The 21,320-nt window shown below is 47.0% G+C and overlaps 1 protein-coding gene across 1 annotated transcript in view; it reads right to left on the bottom strand.

Annotated features, from left to right (window-relative positions):
* The window catches only part of DNAJC1 (DnaJ heat shock protein family (Hsp40) member C1), a 274,628-nt gene that overhangs the window by 17,253 nt on the left and 236,055 nt on the right, over window positions 1-21,320 (bottom strand). The window contains exon 9 of the mRNA XM_063921576.1: window positions 4,244-4,363. Within this exon, the coding sequence (XP_063777646.1) occupies window positions 4,244-4,363 (120 nt within the window). The remainder of the gene's footprint in view (window positions 1-4,243; window positions 4,364-21,320) is intronic.

Here is a 21,320-nt window from a genome sequence, read left to right on the forward strand (position 1 = left end):
ATGTCTGTATACAGTATGCACTGTTCCATCCCCCCCCCCCCCCCCCTTCCCCGGGCAGGAGATATGGCCACCATTACACCTTACTACTACTACTACTGATAATAATAATAATAATAATAATAATAATAATAGGTATTTTGTTACTTTGTTTAAAACTACAATGTTAAATATTAGCTTCTCTGCAGCAGAAGAATGGCGTCCCACTAGCACCTTGCATGCTAGTGGTTTCCAGGGTCAAACCAGTAATTCTTAAAGCATTTTTATAGCCACTAGAAAGAAGCATTTACAATAAATCTAAGTATATCATGTACTCCATTTGGAAAGCCTGTCCAAAAAACAGCTGTTCTTTTAATTTCCCATCAAGCTTCATCCAAATACTATGGCATCCTGCAAGAAAGACTGTTCGCAAGTAACTGCAATGTAAAAGCCCAAGAATCTGTGTGTCTAGATCAAAGCGGGTACATATTTGCAGACTGCACTGCACTGATGCCTGGCCCACTGTCTTATGATCCAGTTAAAGAAAGAAAAAAAAAGTCAGCTCTATGGTCTATCACCAGGAATATGGTAAATAGATTTTAAAAGGGACAGTTATCAAGCCTTCTGAAAAGGACACGTGGAGGTCTTGCCGATAACAACCAATCAGATTCTAGCTATCATTTACCTAGAATGTACAATATAAATGATAGCTATAATGTGATAGGTTATGGGCAATACCTCCACTTGTCCTCTTAAGGGGGGTACTCACGGAGCGATCGCTGCTTAAAATCTAAGCAATCTGACTAGATTGCTTAGATTTTAAGCACGATCGCTCCGTGTGTAGCCCCCTTAGCGATAGCGATGCGCAGCCCCGCGCATCGCTATCGCTGCTGCTAGATTGGCCTGCATGCAGGCCAATCTAGCGGGTCGCTCACTTCACCCGCTGGGTGAAGTGAGCGGCCCCCCCGTCTCCCCCCGCCCGCTCAGCACAGATCGCGCTGTGCTGAGCGCCGCGGTTCGCTCAGCACACATCTCTCTGCCATCGGCCAGTGAGTACTGGCCTTAACATGTGATTGGTTGCTAGGAGTCATAACACAGTAGTCTGTGCAGCACCACGTGTGGCCTATTATCTGGAGAGATAAATATTGTGCATGCTTCATACAGTGCTTACTGCAATCAGTGCTACAGTGGGCGTCACTGGCAGAATGTGGAACAACGCAACCTACAGAAATAAGACATACAGGGAGAGATTAAGGCTTGGAAAGAGATTAAGTGGGGATAGAGAAAATATCAACCAATCAGCTTCATTTTACAGGCTGTGTTTGAAACTGGTTGGTTCGTTATCTCTCTTCAAGCTTTGATACAGCTCCCCCATGGTCACCCTTAGCAAAATTAACTACGTTCCTCTGTAACAATAGGCAAAACTACCTACAAGGCCATGCATACAGGCAAGTCACTGAGCAAGAAAAAGCAGTAAATCTGCATACATCATGGAAGCCTAGAACGTGTTACTGTAACACAAGACGAAGAGATTGTAAGGAAAAAGGAAAAAAAAAAAGACAACGACGACGTAGGAAAGAGCTTCTCGGAGAAACACGAGGCAAATGTCACGTTTCTGGCATTTGAATAGTCCAGACGCGGCACGGTTTCGTTTTCCGTAAATTAACTTCTACTATTTCTCTTTGGAGACAGGAGGGACAATTTATCTAGCTGAGCACTTCTGCTCACATGGGAAGGCAGAGCGGTAATTAGGAGAGTCGCCTTAAATCTATCCACCTGTCTGTTGTTTTCCTGCCTACCTGAGCCATTTTCCAGGCAGCAGGCAAATCCCCTATCAGTCTGCTATCAAAAGCTGAATACAGGAGATTAGTAACCACAGAGAGAGGCAGAATCGGTTTACATTCTCTCCGGCTAGAGAGGCATGCTGCTTCACAAGTATGAAACCCGAGAATTTGTGGCCTTTAATTTAAAAAACCTGTAGCTAATAATCACATTATGGCCTGTTTTGCATGCCAGACAGTTTGTGTTTCCTGTTATTTTTACAATTTAAGTGGCCTTTGTGGTTACAAAAATCATCTGGTGAAAGCTGTAAATTAACATTGTAAACATTTTAACCGTGCTAAGAGTGTGTGTGGCCACAGTAAGATCATATAATGATGTTCTTTCCATCAATGTCACCGTTATAATAACTCAAATATAACATTTGTGCCTTTAGAAAGAAGTCTAAAGGCAAAATAGTTACATGTTCCCAGGAAGCACTCCTCACAGGAGGCTGCCATTTTTTGGGTGGGACTTGTGTGCCTTAGTGACCTCACAAGTTCCTAGTATATAGAGCGTTTGTTTTATAAACAAATCACTTTAAATGACACATTCTGTATGAAGACTTCACATTTATATACCCAGCCGCCTTTTCTCCCAGATCTGCAGGGTATGACAGACAAGCTTTAAATAATACAGGACTAATATGGTTCTGATACCCGTAACATGTACTCATAGGCAAAGTCTTTAAGACATTTAGCTTTGAGCGGTGTATGTAAACAGACATCACATTAAGGGGAAAACTGGGTGGAATGCGTTCTAAGCCTGGGGCTACACGTGGGGCTTGGGAAAATGGGTCAAGGAACAGATGTGATTTGGCTGATGGGGAGGCGGGCTACAGGTAACCAGGTCACCAAGCCGGAACTATGATTACAGCAAATGCAATCTGGTTTCTCTTCATAATCAAGGAAACAAACTCAATTAACCCCTTTTCCTGCTGAAAGGAAAGTGACATGAAATTACAGATTTATTTTTCCATTTAACTGAACGAATGTTTCAAATGTAAAAAAAAAGGTCAGACATGAATATGTCCAGGAACCTATCTATGCGGAGTTTGTATGTTCTCACCAAGTTTGCGTGGGTTTTCTCTGGGTGCTCCGGTTTCCTCCCACATACCAGTAGGTTAACTGGCTTCTGACAAAAACTAAAACTATGTATGTTTGTGTTAGGGAATTAAGGGGTACATTTACTAAGCAGTGATAAGAGCGGAAAAGTGAGCCAGTGGAGAAGTTGCCCACGGCAACCAATCAGCACTGAAGTAACATCTATAATTTGCATACTATAAAATGATACAGAGCTGCTGACTGGTTGATGGGGAAATTTCTCTACTGGCTCACTTCTCCATTCTTATCACTGCTTAGTAAATGTACCCCTTAGACTGTAAGCTCCAATGGGGCAGAGCTCTACATAATAATATTAATGTGCACAGGCTGTTGCGAAAGACATGTACAGAAAAACATGGTACTCAATGGAGTGTATGCGCAGTAGTCACGCTTCCACACTGAGCACATTGCACGCTGGGGCTGCTCTATAATACACAGCGTCGGCACAATCGCACATTACAGTGCGATCCTGAGAGCTAATATCGCGCCCAGAATGCATTGAATAGGAGATTCATGATAAATGGGGCCCTAAGACAATACGGCGGCGGGAACGACACAAAGAGGACCAGGGTGACAAACCGATGACGTCGGACAAGCTGGAGACTGAATAAGGTGCACACAAAAAAAAATACAAAAAGGGACAAAGTGGACAAATAATGCTGCACAAAACCAACCTTACCAACACTAGTATTAGCAAGCTGTAATGGCAACAAGACGCCTCTGATTAACCTCACTGTTTAATGAAAACGTAGAAAGTAGCAACAAAAATATATATTTGTTAAAAAAAGAAGAAATAAAGAAAGAAAAAGGAATTGTAACATGACATCTGTAAAGTGACCACATGATACACACCTGGGCATGGATCTTTGCTTCAATGTATTCTGTATTAAGTTTACGGCATGAGCTGGTGTACCGTAAATTCAGTCAGCAGTAAGATTTTGTTAGCAGAACAATTCATACTATATTTACCGTAATTAATGAATGATGCTTTAGAAAAATCACACAGAGACACACACACACACTTTAAAGCTTGAAATAAAAATAACTTTTAAATAGAGACTGCCAATTTCAGGTTACAGCAGATGTAAATGGCACTGTTTTTCTGTGATCAGGTTACAGTAGCCTAAACCTCTAAGCACCAAAATCCCCAGTACAGCTGATCAGTTACAGCTGTTAATTGTAGAGCAGGGGACACGCACACATCTGCTTCTTGGTAGTTAGTTAATGGTTCACTTCTAGAACCTAAAAGGATTGTGGTCGCTTTGAAAAGACAATGTCAGGCTCTATTCTCAGCCTGTCTTTTACACTGCCTGGTTTGTCACTTGCTGTACAATGAGTGAACTCACATCTGCCACGGATCGACCCAATTCGTTTGCAATCTTCTCCCATCGACTAGGGGTGCCCCCTGGGAACTTCACCATGCTCCTCGTCAGCAGGCTGAGGTCCTCCTCGTTCCATTCAGGTGCCTGGGTGAGAAACAATTTAGAGTTTACTACTTCTGCCAGTATCAAAGATTGTGCTCTCTTAATGCCGGAAAACCAGTAATAGAACTGCATAAAAATAATACAAACAATAGTAAATACTGTGAGGATTATTCAACACCAACACACTACGTCAACATATAAAAGTCTAAAGGCAACACCTTACCTTGAGAACTAAAAGAACACATTGCTTCAATTCTAAAATACAAACTGAGCAATAGCCAATAATCTCAGGTTTTGGGATTTACAAATGACGACCAATATTTAGAGCAGGTATAATATTATGTGTAAATATTTGGGAGCAGAGACCCCCCCCCCCCAATCTTTGGGACTTTATTGTGCCATCATACACTTGTGATCTAGATAACGTGAAAACAAAACAAAACCACCCAAAATATTAAAAAGCATAACCTTTACAGCTAATCACCTTTCCTTATAATGAACAGGCATGCATCAAGCACTTTCATTAAGGAGCCATCAGCACAGAACAACAGTCAGAGGTGCGTGACCCCAGGGACTATCTCCAAAGCTACAGCAAAGCTTTTCCCTGACACTAATCCTCCCTGTCATTCTCCCACTGTGCTCTAACTACGTTGACATCCGCCTGCTGCACTGCAAGCTTAACGGGGCCCTTCCTGACTTCTTTCACTGTCTCCCCTAATCAATGGTTCAAGCGTGCTCTTTTCACCATATCCAAATGGCAGCTTCACTCATAATCAAAGAGCACTGCCCCTGTTAAAGGGCTTCCCGAAAGGCTGGACCATTTGCATTCATTTGCAAAGCAAACTACTTTTATTCACTTTGTTCTGCTATCAGCAATGTTCCCTGAAGCATATAAATTAGCATAAATACAACCTGCCACTTAAGAGTCGGTAAATAATGGCCAATAGCAGACAGGATTGTATCAATCATTCTGTTTTGGGCCCACGTGATCCTTTGTTCGTTTTAATTTTGAAAACCTCAAATATATTCACGGGTTGTTGGGCTGCTTACATTGTACGCATGCAAATTTATGCATGCACCTAAACATAACACGAGCGCTTAAATTATCGTTTTGTGTTTACTGGTTTTATTTTTAACAAACTTGCATTATGTCCAAAACTAAACTACACGTAGATTTACAGCTTGAAATAAAAGTAATTCTAGTACTTTTCATCAAAAATTATTTGTAAAAAATGTGATGATCTGTAAATGAGAAAACAGGTAAAAAAAAATTCAGAACATACACAGAAATTATTTAAATCTATGAATAGAGGAGGTAGTGGTTCTGATTTTAAATCACTTTGCCATGTATTTGTTGCTTCCAAAACAAAAAGTTAGAATTACCAAGACGAGATGAAATTGGCTAATTAAAATGCAGAACGGTTTATTTTGAAAGCCAAAGCTTTTTAAAGATATTACAAGAAAAATATATTAATATCAGAACTCTAAAGTCTGCAACAAGCTTTAAATAGGGAATAGCAAAATCCTTAAGTCCTGAAGTTATTTTCATGTAGTCATATACAGGCAGAATAATAAAAATGGAGATGTAGGGTTTATTTTGTAGCGTCTCAAGAGATGCTAGTGCAGATTTTAAGCATCGCTGCACATCTGAGGTAGTCAGACTATGGGCAAAACCAATAGGTGCGCTGCTTATTCATTTCCAAATTCTGTAAAATATAGACGGCGTGAACCTCTCTAACAAGATTAGAAAAATGTTGGGTTATTTTGTATATTAGGTGTTGAGACAATTGTTAAATTATGTTCTGCTATTTATCAAGAGATGATAGTAAATGGAAGGTCTTTGAAATAAAACTGTAAAATATATATATATATATATAGAAACACATACACACACAAAAGAAAAAAAAAATCTATAATATAAAAGGACAGTTAAAGGAAAATGAAAAAACTTCCTGTAAATATAAATTTATAAGAAGTGCCATTTTCATTGTAAAGTAAAAATGCAATGATAACAAAAAAACAAAAATAAATCCAGTTTAAATAAGAATTTACTCACCGGTAATTCTATGTCTCGTAGTCCGTAGTGGATGCTGGGACTCCGTAAGGACCATGGGGAATAGCGGCTCCGCAGGAGACTGGGCACAACTATAAAGAAAGCTTTAGGTCTAACTGGTGTGCACTGGCTCCTCCCACTATGACCCTCCTCCAGACTTCAGTTAGGATACTGTGCCCGGAAGAGCTGACACAATAAGGAAGGATTTAGAATCCCGGGTAAGACTCATACCAGCCACACCAATCACACCGTATAACTCGTGATACAATACCCAGTTAACAGTATGACAACAACTGAGCCTCTCAACAGATGGCTCAACAATAACCCTTTAGTTAAACAATAACTATATACAAGTATTGCAGACAATCCGCACTTGGGATGGGCGCCCAGCATCCACTACGGACTACGAGAAATAGAATTACCGGTGAGTAAATTCTTATTTTCTCTGACGTCCTAAGTGGATGCTGGGACTCCGTAAGGACCATGGGGATTATACCAAAGCTCCCAAACGGGCGGGAGAGTGCGGATGACTCTGCAGCACCGAATGGGCAAACTCTAGGTCCTCCTCAGCCAGGGTGTCAAACTTGTAGAATTTAGCAAATGTGTTTGTACCCGACCAAGTAGCTGCTCGGCAAAGTTGTAAAGCCGAGACCCCTCGGGCAGCCGCCCAAGAAGAGCCCACCTTCCTCGTGGAATGGGCTTTCACTGATTTAGGATGCGGCAGTCCAGCCGCAGAATGTGCAAGCTGAATCGTACTACAGATCCAGCGAGCAATAGTCTGCTTTGAAGCAGGTGCACCCAACTTGTTGGGCGCATACAGGATAAATAGCGAGTCAGTCTTTCTGACTCCAGCTGTCCTGGAAACATAGATTTTCAGGGCCCTGACTACGTCCAACAACTTGGATGCCTCCAAGTCTGTAGCAGCCGCAGGCACCACGATAGGTTGGTTCAGATGAAAAGCTGATACCACTTTAGGAAGACACTGGGGACGAGTCCTCAATTCTGCCCTATCCATATGGAAAATCAGATAAGGGCTTTTACATGACAAAGCCGCCAATTCTGATACATGCCTGGCCGAAGCCAAGGCCAACAACATGACCACTTTCCACGTGAGATATTTCAATTCCACGGTTTTAAGTGGCTCAAACCAATGTGACTTTAGGAAATCCAACACCACGTTGAGATCCCAAGGTGCCACTGGAGGCACAAAAGGGGGCTGAATATGCAGCACTCCCTTAACAAAAGTCTGAACTTCAGGTAGTGAAGCCAGTTCTCTCTGGAAGAAAATCGATAGAGCCGAAATCTGGACCTTAATGGAACCCAATTTTAGGCCCATAGTCACCCCTGACTGTAGGAAGTGCAGGAAACGGCCCAGCTGAAATTCCTCCGTTGGGGCCTTCCTGGCCTCACACCACGCAACATATTTTCGCCATATGCGGTGATAATGGTTTGCGGTTACTTCTTTCCTAGCTTTAATCAGCGTAGGAATGACTTCTTCCGTGCCCTTTTCCTTCAGGATCCGGTGTTCAACCGCCATGCCGTCAAACGCAGCCGCGGTAAGTCTTGGAACAGACAGGGCCCCTGCTGCAGCAGGTCCTGTCTGAGCGGCAGAGACCATGGGTCCTCTGACATCATTTCTTGAAGTTCCGGGTACCAAGCTCTTCTTGGCCAATCCGGAACAATGAGTATAGTTCTTACTCCTCTTCTCCTTATTATCCTCAGTACCTTTGGTATGAGAGGAAGAGGAGGGAACACATAAACCGACCGGTACATCCACGGTGTCACTAGAGCATCCACAGCTATCGCCTGCGGGTCTCTTGACCTGGCGCAATATCTTTCTAGCTTTTTGTTTAGGCGGGACGCCATCATGTCCACCTGTGGCCTTTCCCAACGGTTTACAATCAGTTGGAAGACTTCTGGATGAAGTCCCCACTCTCCCGGGTGGAGGTCGTGCCTGCTTCCCAGTTGTCCACTCCCGGAATGAACACTGCTGACAGTGCTAACACGTGATTTTCCGCCCATCTGAGAATCCTTGTGGCTTCTGCCATCGCCGTCCTGCTTCTCGTGCCGCCCTGTCGGTTTACATGGGCGACCGCCGTGATGTTGTCTGACTGGATCAGTACCGGCTGGTTTTGAAGCAGGGGTTTTGCCTGACTTAGGGCATTGTAAATGGCCCTCAGCTCCAGAATATTTATGTGCAGGGAAGTCTCCTGACTTGACCATAGTCCTTGGAAGTTTCTTCCCTGTGTGACTGCCCCCCAGCCTCGAAGGCTGGCATCCGTGGTCACCAGGACCCAGTCCTGTATGCCGAATCTGCGGCCCTCTTGAAGATGAGCACTCTGCAGCCACCACAGCAGAGACACCCTGGTCCTTGGAGACAGGGTTATCAGCCGATGCATCTGAAGATGCGATCCGGACCACTTGTCCAACAGGTCCCACTGAAAGGTTCTTGCATGGAACCTGCCGAATGGAATTGCTTCGTAGGAAGCTACCATCTTTCCCAGGATCCGCGTGCAGTGATGCACCGACACCTGTTTTGGTTTTAGGAGGCCTCTGACTAGAGATGACAGCTCCTTGGCCTTCTCCTCCGGGAGAAACACTTTTTTCTGTTCTGTGTCCAGAACCATCCCCAGGAACAGTAGACGTGTCGTAGGGACCAGCTGTGACTTTGGAATATTTAGAATCCAGCCGTGCTGTTGCAGCACCTCCCGAGATAGTGCTACCCCGACCAACAACTGCTCCCTGGACCTCGCCTTTATCAGGAGATCGTCCAAGTACGGGATAATTAAAACTCCCTTCTTTCGAAGGAGTATCATCATTTCGGCCATTACCTTGGTAAAGACCCTCGGAGCCGTGGATAGACCGAACGGCAACGTCTGGAATTGGTAATGACAATCCTGTACCACAAATCTGAGGTACTCCTGGTGAGGATGGTAAATGGGGACATGCAGGTAAGCATCCTTGATGTCCAGTGATACCATGTAATCCCCCTCGTCCAGGCTTGCAATAACCGCCCTGAGCGATTCCATCTTGAACTTGAATTTTTTTATATACGTGTTCAAGGATTTCAAATTTAAAATGGGTCTCACCGAACCGTCCGGTTTCGGTACCACAAACATTGTGGAATAGTAACCCCGTCCTTGTTGAAGTAGGGGCACCTTTACTATCACCTGCTGGGAATACAGCTTGTGAATTGCCTCTATCACTGCCTCCCTGCCTGAGGGAGTTGTTGGCAAGGCAGATTTGAGGAAACGGCGGGGGGGGGGGGGGGGGGGGGGAGACGTCTCGAATTCCAGCTTGTACCCCTGAGATACTACTTGAAGGATCCAGGGATCCACCCGTGAGCGAGCCCACTGATTGCTGAAGTTTTTGAGACGGGCCCCCACCGTACCTGGCTCCGCCTGTGGAGCCCCAGCGTCATGCGGTGGACTTGGAGGAAGCGGGGGAGGACTTTTGCTCCTGGGAACTGGCTGTATGCTGCAGCTTTTTCCCTCTACCTCTGCCTCTGGGCAGAAAGGACGCGCCTTTAACCCGCTTGCCCTTATGGGGCCGAAAGGACTGTACCTGATAATACGGTGCTTTCTTTGGCTGTGAGGGAACATGGGGTAAAAATGTAGACTTCCCAGCTGTTGCTGTGGAAACGAGGTCCGAGAGACCATCCCCGAACAACTCCTCACCCTTATAAGGCAAAACTTCCATGTGCCTTTTAGAATCTGCATCTCCTGTCCACTGCCGAGTCCATAACCCTCTCCTGGCAGAAATGGACATTGCACTTATTTTAGATGCCAGCCGGCAAATATCCCTCTGTGCATCCCTCATGTATAAGAGTGCGTCTTTAATATGCTCTACGGTTAGCAATATAGTGTCCCTGTCTAGGGTGTCAATATTTTCCGACAGGGAATCTGACCACGCAGCTGCAGCACTGCACATCCATGCTGAAGCAATAGCTGGTCTCAGTATAACACCTGTGTGTGTATATATAGACTTCAGGATAGCCTCCTGCTTTCTATCAGCAGATTCCTTCAGGGCGGCCATATCCGGAGACGGTAGTGCCACCTTCTTTGACAAGCGTGTGAGCGCTTTATCCACCCTAGGGGATGTTTCCCAACGTGACCTATCCTCTGGCGGGAAAGGGTACGCCATTAGTAACCTCTTAGAAATTACCAGTTTCTTATCGGGGGAAGCCCACGCTTCTTCACACACTTCATTTAATTCCTCAGATGGAGGAAAAACAACTGGTAGTTTTTTCTCTCCAAACATAATACCCTTTTTTGTGGTACCCGGGGTAACATCAGAAATATGCAACACATTTTTCATTGCCTCAATCATATAACGTGTGGCCCTATTGGAAGATACATTAGTCTCATCGTCGTCGACACTGGAGTCAGTATCTGTGGCGACATCTGTGTCTGCCATCTGAGGTAGCGGGCGTTTTAGAGCCCCTGATGGCTTTTGAGACACCTGGGCAGGCACAGGCTGAGAAGCCGGCTGTCCCATATTTGGTATGTCGTCAAACCTTTTATGCAAGGAGTCGACACTGTCGCTTAATTCCTTCCACAGAACCATCCACTCAGGTGTCGACCCCGCAGGGGGTGACATCACATTTATCGGCATCTGCTCCGCCTCCACATAAGCCTCCTCATCAAACATGTCGACACAGCCGTACCGACACACCGCATACACACAGGGAATGCTCTGACAGAGGACAGGACCCCACAAAGCCCTTTGGGGAGACAGAGAGAGAGTATGCCAGCACACACCAAAGCGCTATATAACACAGGGATCCCACTATAAATGAGTGTTTTTTCCCTTATAGCTGCTTATATTATATATACTGCGCCTAAATTTAGTGCCCCCCCCTCTCTTTTTTACCCTTATGTAGCTTGACACTGCAGGGGAGAGCCAGGGAGCGTCCTTCCAGCGGAGCTGTGAGGGAAAAATGGCGCCAGTGTGCTGAGGGAGATAGCCCCGCCCCTTTTCTGGCGGACTTCTCCCGCTTTTTCTGGAATTCTGGCAGGGGTATTTTTACACCTATATAGCCTTCCTGACTATATATGGTGTAGATTTGCCAGCCAAGGTGTATTATATTGCCCTCAGGGCGCCCCCCCCCCCCCAGCACCCATCAGTGACCGGAGTGTGAGGTGTGCATGAGGAGCAATGGCGCACAGCTGCAGTGCTGTGCGCTACCTTGTTGACAGAAGTCTTCTGCCGCCGATTTTCCGGAACACTTCTTGCTTCTGGCTCTGTAAGGGGGCCGGCGGCGCGGCTCCGGGACCGAACGATCGAGGTCGGGTCCTGTGTTCGATCCCTATGGAGCTAATGGTGTCCAGTAGCCTAAGAAGCCCAAGCTACCACCAGTTAGGTAGGTTCGCTTCTTCTCCCCTTAGTCCCTCGCTGCAGTGAGTCTGTTGCCAGCAGATCTCACTGTAAAATAAAAAACCTAAAATATACTTTCTTTCTTTCTAGGAGCTCAGGAGAGCCCCTAGTGTGCATCCAGCTCAGCCGGGCACAAGATTCTAACTGAAGTCTGGAGGAGGGTCATAGTGGGAGGAGCCAGTGCACACCAGTTAGACCTAAAGCTTTCTTTATATTAGTGCCCAGTCTCCTGCAGAGCCGCTATTCCCCATGGTCCTTACGGAGTCCCAGGATCCACTTAGGACGTCAGAGAAAATACATTTCTCTAACGTCCTAGTGGATGCTGGGGACTCCGTAAGGACCATGGGGAATAGACGGGCTCCGCAGGAGACATGGGCACTTTAAGAAAGAATTTAGATTCTGGTGTGCTCTGGCTCCTCCCTCTATGTCCCTCCTCCAGACCTCAGTTTGAATCTGTGCCCGGACGAGCTGGGTGCTGTTCAGTGGGGTTCACTACGATATGCCGGCGGTCAGGCTCCCGGCGCCCAGCATACCGGCGCCGGGAGCCCGACCGCCGGCTTACAGACAGTGTGGCGAGCGCAAATGAGCCCCTTGCGGGCTCGCCAGGCTACGGACACGGTGGCGCGCACACTATTTTATTCTCCCTCCAGGGGGGTCGTGGACCCCCACGAGGGAGAATAAGTGTCGGTATGCCGGCTGTCAAGATCCCGGCGCCGGTATACTGTGCGCCGGGATCCCGACAGCCGGTATACTGAAGACCACCCGTTCAGTGAGCTCTCCTGAGCTTGCTGTAAGAAAGTATTTAGTTAGGTTTTTTTATTTTCAGGGAGCTCTGCTGGCAACAGACTCCCTGCATCGTGGGACAGAGGGGAGAGAAGCAGCCCTACTCTCTGAAGATAGGTCCTGCTTCTTAGGCTACTGGACACCATTAGATCCAGAGGGATCGTACACAGGATCTCACCCTCGTCGTCCGATCCCAGAGCCGCGCCGCCATCCCCCTCGCAGAGCCGGAAGACAGAAGCCGGGTGAGCATGAGAAGCAAGAAGACTTCGAAATCGGCGGCAGAAGACTCCGGTCTTCACTGAGGTAGCGCACAGCACTGCAGCTGTGCGCCATTGCTCCCACACACACCTCACATACTCCGGTCACTGTAAGGGTGCAGGGCGCAGGGGCGCCCTGGGCAGCAATTGGGACCTCTTTGGCAAAAGTTTAGCATATATACAGTTGGGCACTGTATATATGTATGAGCCCCCACCAAGAAAATGTATATTTAAGCGGGACATAAGCCCGCCGTCGAGGGGGCGGGGCTTCTCCCTCAGCACTCACCAGCGCCATGTTTTTTCTCCACAGCACCGCTGAGAGGAAGCTCCCCAGCCTCTCCCCTGCAGATACACGGTAGAAGAGGGTAAAAAGAGAGGGGGGGGAAACATAATTAGGAGCAAAAATCAATATAAACAGCAGCTACTGGGTTAACATTAAGTTACTGTGTTATTCCTGGGTTAATAGCGCTGGGGTGTGTGCTGGCATACTCTCTCTCTGTCTTTCCAAAGGGCCTTGTGGGGGAATTGTCTTCAGATAAGCATTCCCTGAGTGTGTGGTGTGTCGGTACGTGTGTGTCGACATGTCTGAGGTAAAAGGCTCCCCTAAGGAAAAGATGGAGCAAATGTGTGTGTGAGGGGTGTCTCCGTCGACAACGCCGACACCTGTTTGGATATGTGTAATTAAGTGCTAAGGTGAAATTATTGCACAAAAGATTAGAGAACAGACAGGGAATCTACCCATGTCTGTCCCTATGTCGCAGAGACCTTCAGAGTCTCTCAATGATCACTATCCAAAATAATAGACACTGATATCGACACGGAGTCTGACTAACAGTGTCGACTACGATAATGCAAAGTTACAGCCAAAATAGCAGGAAAGTATTCAATATATGATTATTGTAATAAAAGATGATTTGCATATCACTGATGACTCATCTGTCCCTGACACAAGGGTACACATGTTTAAGGGGAAGAAAGCTGAGGTAAATTTCCCTCCTCTCATGATGAAAAAGAGTGGGAATCTCCAGACAAGAAGCTGCTGCTTCCCACAAAGAATTCTCAGGGAGTATCCTTTCCCTACTAGGGCCAGGATACGCTGTGAATCTTCCCCTAGGGTGTCACGTTTGCCCAAAAGGTAGCCCTGACTTAACAGCTATCCTCAGGGATCCTGCAGATAGCGTGCACATTCTGGTACACTACTCAGACCGGCGATTGTGTCGGCATGGGTTTATAGCGCTGTAGCAGCGTGGTCAGGTACCTTATCAGCAGAGATTGAGACCCTAGTATGTATATATATATATATATATATATATATATATTTATATATTAAAGATGCGGTCTTAAGATATATATATATATATATATATATATAAAACATGCCCAAAGAGACATTAGTCTACTGGGTTCTAGAGTCAACGCTATGTCAATTTCTGCTTGACGTGTCCTGTAGAATATGCAATGGACAGGTGATGCCGACTTAAAGGCATATGGAAGGCTGAGGATTGTGTGGAGAAGGGATCTCGGGCCTGGTCTCCACAGCTATAGCTGGTAATTCTGATCTTTTGCCTTATATTCCTGCACAGCCTAGGAAAGCACGACATTATCAAATGCAGCCTTTCGATCACAAAGAAACAAGAAAGTCTGAGGTGCGTCCTTTCTTGCCAGAGACAGGGGCAGAGGAAAGAAGCTGCACAACACAGCTAGTTCCCAGGAACAGAAGTCCTCCCCGGCCTCTACAAAATCCACCGCATGTCGCTGGGGCTCCACAGGCGGAGCTAGGCCCGGTGGAGGCACGTCTTCGTAATTTCAGCCACAAGTGGGTTCACTCCCTGTTGGATTCCTGGGCAATTGATATTGTGTCTCAGGGATACAAGCTGGAATTTGAGGAGATGCCCCCTCACCGACGGCCCTGCCGGCTTCCCCCCACGAGAGGGAAATAGTGTTAACTGCAATTCACAAATTGTATCTTCAACAGGTGGTGGTCAAGGTTCCCCTCCTTCAACAAGGAGGGGGTTATTATTCGACCATGTTGTAGTCCCGAAACCGGACGGTTCGGTCAGACCCATATTGAATTTAAAATCCCTGAACATATACCTGAAAAGGTTCAAGTTCAAGATGGAATCGCTAAGAGCGGCCATCGCAAGCCTGAAAGGGGGAGATTTTATGGTGTCTCTGGACATAAAGGATGCATACCTTCATGTCCCCATTTATCCACCTCATCAAGCGTACCTCAGATTTGCGGTACAGGATTGTCATTACCAATTTCAGATGTTGCCGTTTGGTCTCCCCACGGCCCCGAGAATCTTCACCAAGGTAATGGCGGAAATGATGGTGCTCCTGCGGAAGCAAGGTGTCACAATTATCCAGTACTTGGACGATCTCCTCATAAAAGCGAGAATAAGAGAGCAGTTGCTGAACAGCGTATCACTTTCTCTGGAAGTGTAACGGCAACACGGGTGGATTCTAAATATTCCAAAGTCGCAGTTGGTTCCTACGGCTCATCTGCCTTTCCTAGGCATGATTCTAGACACAGACCAGAAAAGGGTTTATCTCCCGATAGAGAGAGCTCAGGAGCTCATGACACTGGTCAGGAACCTATTAAAACCAAAACAGGTGTCAGTGCATCACTGCACTCGAGTCCTGGGAAGGATGGTGGCATCATAAGAGGCCATTCCCTTCGGCAGGTTCCATGCGAGGACCTTTTCAATGGGACTTACTGGACAAGTGGTCCGGATCACATCTTCAGATGCATCGGTTAATCACCCTATCCCCCAGGGCCAGGGTCTCTCTCCTGTGGTGGCTGCAGAGTGCTCACCTTCTCGAGGGCCGCAGATTCGGCATTCAAAACTGGGTCCTGGTGACCACGGATGCAAGCCTCCGAGGGTGGGGAGCAGTCGCACAGGGAAGTCTGTGGTCAAGTCAGGAGACTTGCCTACACATCTCCATTCTGGAATTAAGGGCCGTATACAACGCCCTACGTCAAGCGGAGACCCTGCTTCGCGACCAACCGGTTCTGATTCAGTCAGAAGCCACCAGAATTCTTCGCTGGGCGGAGAGTCACGTAAGCGCACTGTCAGCAGTGTTCATCCCGGGAGTGGACAGCTGGGAAGCAGACTTCCTCAGCAGGCACGACCTCCACCCGGGAGAGTGGGGACTTCATCAAGAAGTCTTCACGCAGCTTGCAAGTCGGTGGGAACTGCCACAGGTGGACGTGATGGCATCCCGCCTCAACAAAAAGCTACAGAGGTATTGCGCCAGGTCATGAGACCCTCAGGCGATAGCTGTGGACGCACTGGTGTCACCGTGGGTGTTCCAGTCGGTCTATGTATTTCCTCCTCTTCCTCTCATACCCAAGGTGCTGAGAATTATAAGAAAAAGAGGAGTGAGAACAATGCTCATTGTTCCGGATTGGCCAAGAAGGACTTGGTATCCAGATCTGCAAAAAATGCTCACAGAGGACCCGTGGCCTCTGCCTCTAAGACAGGACTTGTTGCAACAGGGGCCCTGTCTGTTCCAAGACTTACCGCGGCTGCGTTTGACGGCATAGCGGTTGAACACTGGATCCTAGCAGAAAAAGGCATTCCGGATGAGGTTATTCCTACGCTGATAAAGACTAGGAAGGACGTGACAACTCAACATTATCACCGTATATGGTGAAAATATGTTGCTTGGTGTGAGGCCAGGAATGCCCCTACGGAGGAATTCCAGCTGGGCCGTTTCCTTCACATCCTACAGTCAGGAGGGAATTTGGGCCTAAAATTGGGGTCCATTAAGGTCCAGCTTTCGGCCCTATCCATTTTCTTTCAAAAGGAGTTGACTTCTCTACCTGAAGTTCAGACGCTGTAAAGGGAGTACTGCATATTCAGCCCCCTTTTGTGCCTCCAGTGGCACCTTGGGATCTTAAAGTGGTGTTGAGTTTCCTGAAATCCCACTGGTTTGAACCACTCAAAACGATGGAATTGAAATGTCTCACGTGGAAGGTGGTCATGCTGCTAGCCTTGGCTTCGGCTAGGCGTGTGTCAGAATTAGCGGCTTTTGTCACATAAAAGCCCCTATCTGGTTTTCCATGCGGATAGAGCAGAATTGCGGACCCGCCCACAGTTTCTGCCGAAAGTGGTTTCATCATTTCATATAAACCAACCTATTGTGGTGCCTGTGGCTACTACTGACTTGGAGGATTCAGAGTTACTTGATGTGATCAGGGCTTTGAAGGTTTATGTATCCAGAACGGCTAGGGTCAGGAAAACAGAATCTTTGTTTATCCTGTATGCTTCCAACAAGCTTGGGGCGCCTGCTTCAAAGCAAACTATTGCTCGCTGGATCTGTAATATGATTCAGCAGGCTCATTCTGCGGCTGGATTGCCGCTGCCAAAATCAGTTAAGGCCCATTCCACTAGGAAGATGGGCTCTTCTTGGGCGGCTGCCCGAGGGGTCTCGGCATTACAGCTGTGCCGAGCGGCTACTTGGTCAGGTTAAAACACTTTTGCAAAGTTCTATAAGTTTGATACCCTGGCTGAGGAGGACCTTGTGTTTGCTCAATCGGTGCTGCAGAGTCATCCGCACTCTCCCGCCCGTTTGGGAGCTTTGGTATAATCCCCATGGTCCTTACGGAATCCCCAGCATCCACTAGGACGTTAGAGAAAAGGATTTTAGTAATCCAGGGCAAGATGCATACCAGCCACACCAATCACACCATATAACTTGTGATAAACTTACCCAGTCAACAGTATGAACAACAACAGAGCATCAGTACAACCCTGATGCAACTATAACATAATCCTTATTGCAGCAATAACTATATACAAGTATTGCAGAAGAAGTCCGCACTTGGGACGGGCGCCCAGCATCCACTACGGACTACGAGAAATAGATTTACCGGTAAGTAAAATCTTATTTCCTTGTACTGTCAGCTCTTCCGGGCACAGTTTCTCTAACTGAGGTCTGGAGGAGGGACATAGAGGGAGGAGCCAGAGCACACCAGAATCTAAATTCTTTCTTAAAGTGCCCATGTCTCCTGCGGAGCCCGTCTATTCCCCATGGTCCTTACGGAGTCCCCAGCATCCACTACGGACTACGAGAAATAGATTTACCGGTAATTAAAATCTTATTATTACAATATAATACTCTAACATTAATCTAACCTGTACTTTGGGAACAATGCATCTATGTTTCACCAAAAAATCCAGCACAATATTGATAGGTCTTAAAATAAGAATTTACTCACCGGTAATTCTATTTCTCGTAGTCCGTAGTGGATGCTGGGAACTCCGTAAGGACCATGGGGAATAGCGGGCTCCGAAGGAGGCTGGGCACTCTAGAAAGATCTTAGACTACCTGGTGTGCACTGGCTCCTCCCACTATGACCCTCCTCCAAGCCTCAGTTAGGTACTGTGCCCGGACGAGCGTACACAATAAGGAAGGATTTTGAATCCCGGGTAAGACTCATACCAGCCACACCAATCACACCGTACAACTCGTGATATGAAACACAGTTAACAGTATGAAACAATAGAGCCTCTCAACAGATGGCTCAACAATAACCCGATTTAGTTAACCATAACTATGTACAAGTATTGCAGATAAACCGCACTTGGGATGGGCGCCCAGCATCCACTACGGACTACGAGAAATAGAATTACCGGTGAGTAAATTCTTATTTTCTCTAACGTCCTAGTGGATGCTGGGAACTCCGTAAGGACCATGGGGATTATACCAAAGCTCCCAAACGGGCGGGAGAGTGCGGATGACTCTGCAGCACTGAATGAGAGAACTCCAGGTCCTCCTCAGCCAGGGTATCAAATTTGTAGAATTTTTGCAAACGTGTTTGCCCCTGACCAAGTAGCTGCTCGGCAAAATTGTAAAGCCGAGACCTCTCGGGCAGCCGCCCAAGATGAGCCCACCTTCCTTGTGGAATGGGCATTGACAGATTTTGGCTGTGGCAGGCCTGCCACAGTATGTGCAAGCTGAATTGTACTACAAATCCAACGAGCAATAGTCTGCTTAGAAGCAGGAGCACCCAGCTTGTTAGGTGCATATAGGATAAACAGCGAGTCAGATTTTCTGACTCTAGCCGTTCTGGAAACATATTTTCAGTGCCCTGACAACGTCTAGCAACTTGGAGTCCTCCAAGTCCCTAGTAGCCTAGGCACCACAATAGGCTGGTTCAGGTGAAACGCTGACACCACCTTTGGGAGAAACTGGGGACGAGTCCTCAATTCTGCCCTATCCATATGGAAAATCAAATAAGGGCTTTTACAAGACAAAGCCGCCAACTTTGATACTTGCCTGGCAGAAGCCAAGGCCAATAACATAACCACCTTCCACGTGAGATATTTCAGATCCACGGTTTTTAGTGGTTCAAACCAATGTGATTTTAAGAAACTCAACACCACGTTGAGATCCCAAGGTGCCACAGGAGGCACAAACGGGGGCTGACTCTGCAGCACTCCTTTTATAAATGTCTGAACTTCAGGTACTGAAGCTAGTTCTTTTTGAAAGAAAATCGACAGAGCCGAGATCTGTACCTTAATGGAACCCAATTGAAGGCCCATAGTCACTCCTGCTTGCAGGAAATGCAGAAATCGACCTAGTTGAAATTCCTCTGTTGGGGCCCTTTCGGCCTCACACCATGCAACATATTTTTGCCATATGCGGTGATAATGAGTTGCTGTAACCTCTTTCCTGGCTTTAGTAAGCGTAGGAATGACTTCCTCCGGAATGCCCTTTTCCTTCAGGATCCGGCGTTCAACCGCCATGCCGACAAACGCAGCCGCGGTAAGTCTTGGAACAGACAGGGCCCCTGCTGCCGCAGGTCCTGTCTGAGTGGCAGAGGCCATGGGTCCTCTGATATAAATTCTTGAAGTTCTGGGTACCAAGCTCTTCTTGGCCATCCACGAGTATCGTTCTTACTCCTCGCCTTCTTATTATTCTCAGTACCTTTGGTATGAGAGGCAGAGGGGAGAACACATAACCGACTGGTACACCCACGGTGTTACCAGAGCGTCCATAGCTATCGCCTGAGGGTCCCTTGACCCGGTGCAATATCTTTTATAGCTTTTTGTTGAGGCGGGACGCCATCATGTCCACCTGTGGCCTTTCCCAATGGTGTACAATCCTATTGGAAGACTTCTGGAGGAAGTTCCCATTCTCCCGGGTGGAGGTCGTGTCTGTTGAGAAGATCTGCTTCCCAGTTGTCCACTCCGGGAATGAACACTGCTGACAGTGCTAACACATGATTTTCCGCCTATCGGAGAATCCTTGTGGCTTCTGCCATCGCCATCCTGCTTCTTGTGCCGCCCTGTTGGTTTACATGGGCGACTGCCGTGATGTTGTCTGATTGGATCAGTACCGGCTGGTTTTGAAGCAGAGGCCTTGCCGGCCTCAGGGCATTGTAAATGGCCCTCAGGTCCAGAATATTTATGTGTAGGGAAATAACCTAACTTGACCAAAGTCCCTGGAAATTTCTTCTCTGTGTGACTGCCTCCCAGCCTCAAAGGCTGGAATCCATGGTCACTAGGACCTAGTCCTGTATGCCGAACCTGCGGCCCTCTTGAAGATGGGCACTCTGCAGCCACCACAGTAGAGATACCCTGGTCCTTGGAGACAGGGTTATCAGCCTATGCATCGGAAGATGCGATCCGGACCACTTGTCCAACAGGTCCCTCTGAAAAGTTCTTGTATGGAACCTGCCTAATGGGATTGCTTCGTAGGAAGCTACCATTTTTCCCAGGACTCGCGTGCAATGATGCACCGCTACCTATTTTGGCTTCAGGAGGTCTCTGACTAGAGATGACAACTCCTTGGCTTTCTCCTCCGGGAGAAACACTATTTCTGGTTTATGTCCAGAACCATCCCCAGGAACAGTAGACGTGTCATAGGAACCAGCTGTGACTTTGGACTGTTTAGAATCCAACCATGCTGTTGTAGCACTTTCCAAAATAGTGCTACCCCGACTACCAACTGCTCCTTGGACCTCGCCCTTATAACGAGATTGTCCAAGTACGGGATAATTACAACTCCCTTTTTTTGAAGGAGTATCAACATTTCGGCCATTACCTTGATAAAACACCCTCGGTGCCATGTACAGTCCAAACGGCAGTGTCTGGACTTGGTAATGGTAATCCTGTACCACAAATCTAAGGTACTCCTGGCGAGGATGGTAAATGGGGACATGCAGGTAAGCATCCTTGATGTCCCAGGATACCATGTAATCCCCCTCGTCCAGGCTTGGAATAACCGCCCTGAGCGATTCCATCTTGAACTTGAATTTTTGTGTTCAAGGATTTTAACTATAAAATGGGTCACACCGAACCATGCGGTTTCGGTACCCCAACCCGTGTGGAATAGTAACCCCGTCCTTGTTGAAGTAGGGGCACCTTGAGTATTACCTGCTGGGAATACCGCTTATTAATTGCCTCTAGCACAGCCTCCCTGCCTGAGGGAGTTGTCAGCAAGGCATATTTTAGGAAACGGCTGGGGGGAGACATCTCGAATTCCAGCTTGTACCCCTGAAATACTACTTGAAAGAAAC

This window comes from Pseudophryne corroboree, chromosome 5 (genome assembly GCF_028390025.1).
Source record: "Pseudophryne corroboree isolate aPseCor3 chromosome 5, aPseCor3.hap2, whole genome shotgun sequence".
NCBI lineage: Eukaryota > Metazoa > Chordata > Amphibia > Anura > Myobatrachidae > Pseudophryne > Pseudophryne corroboree.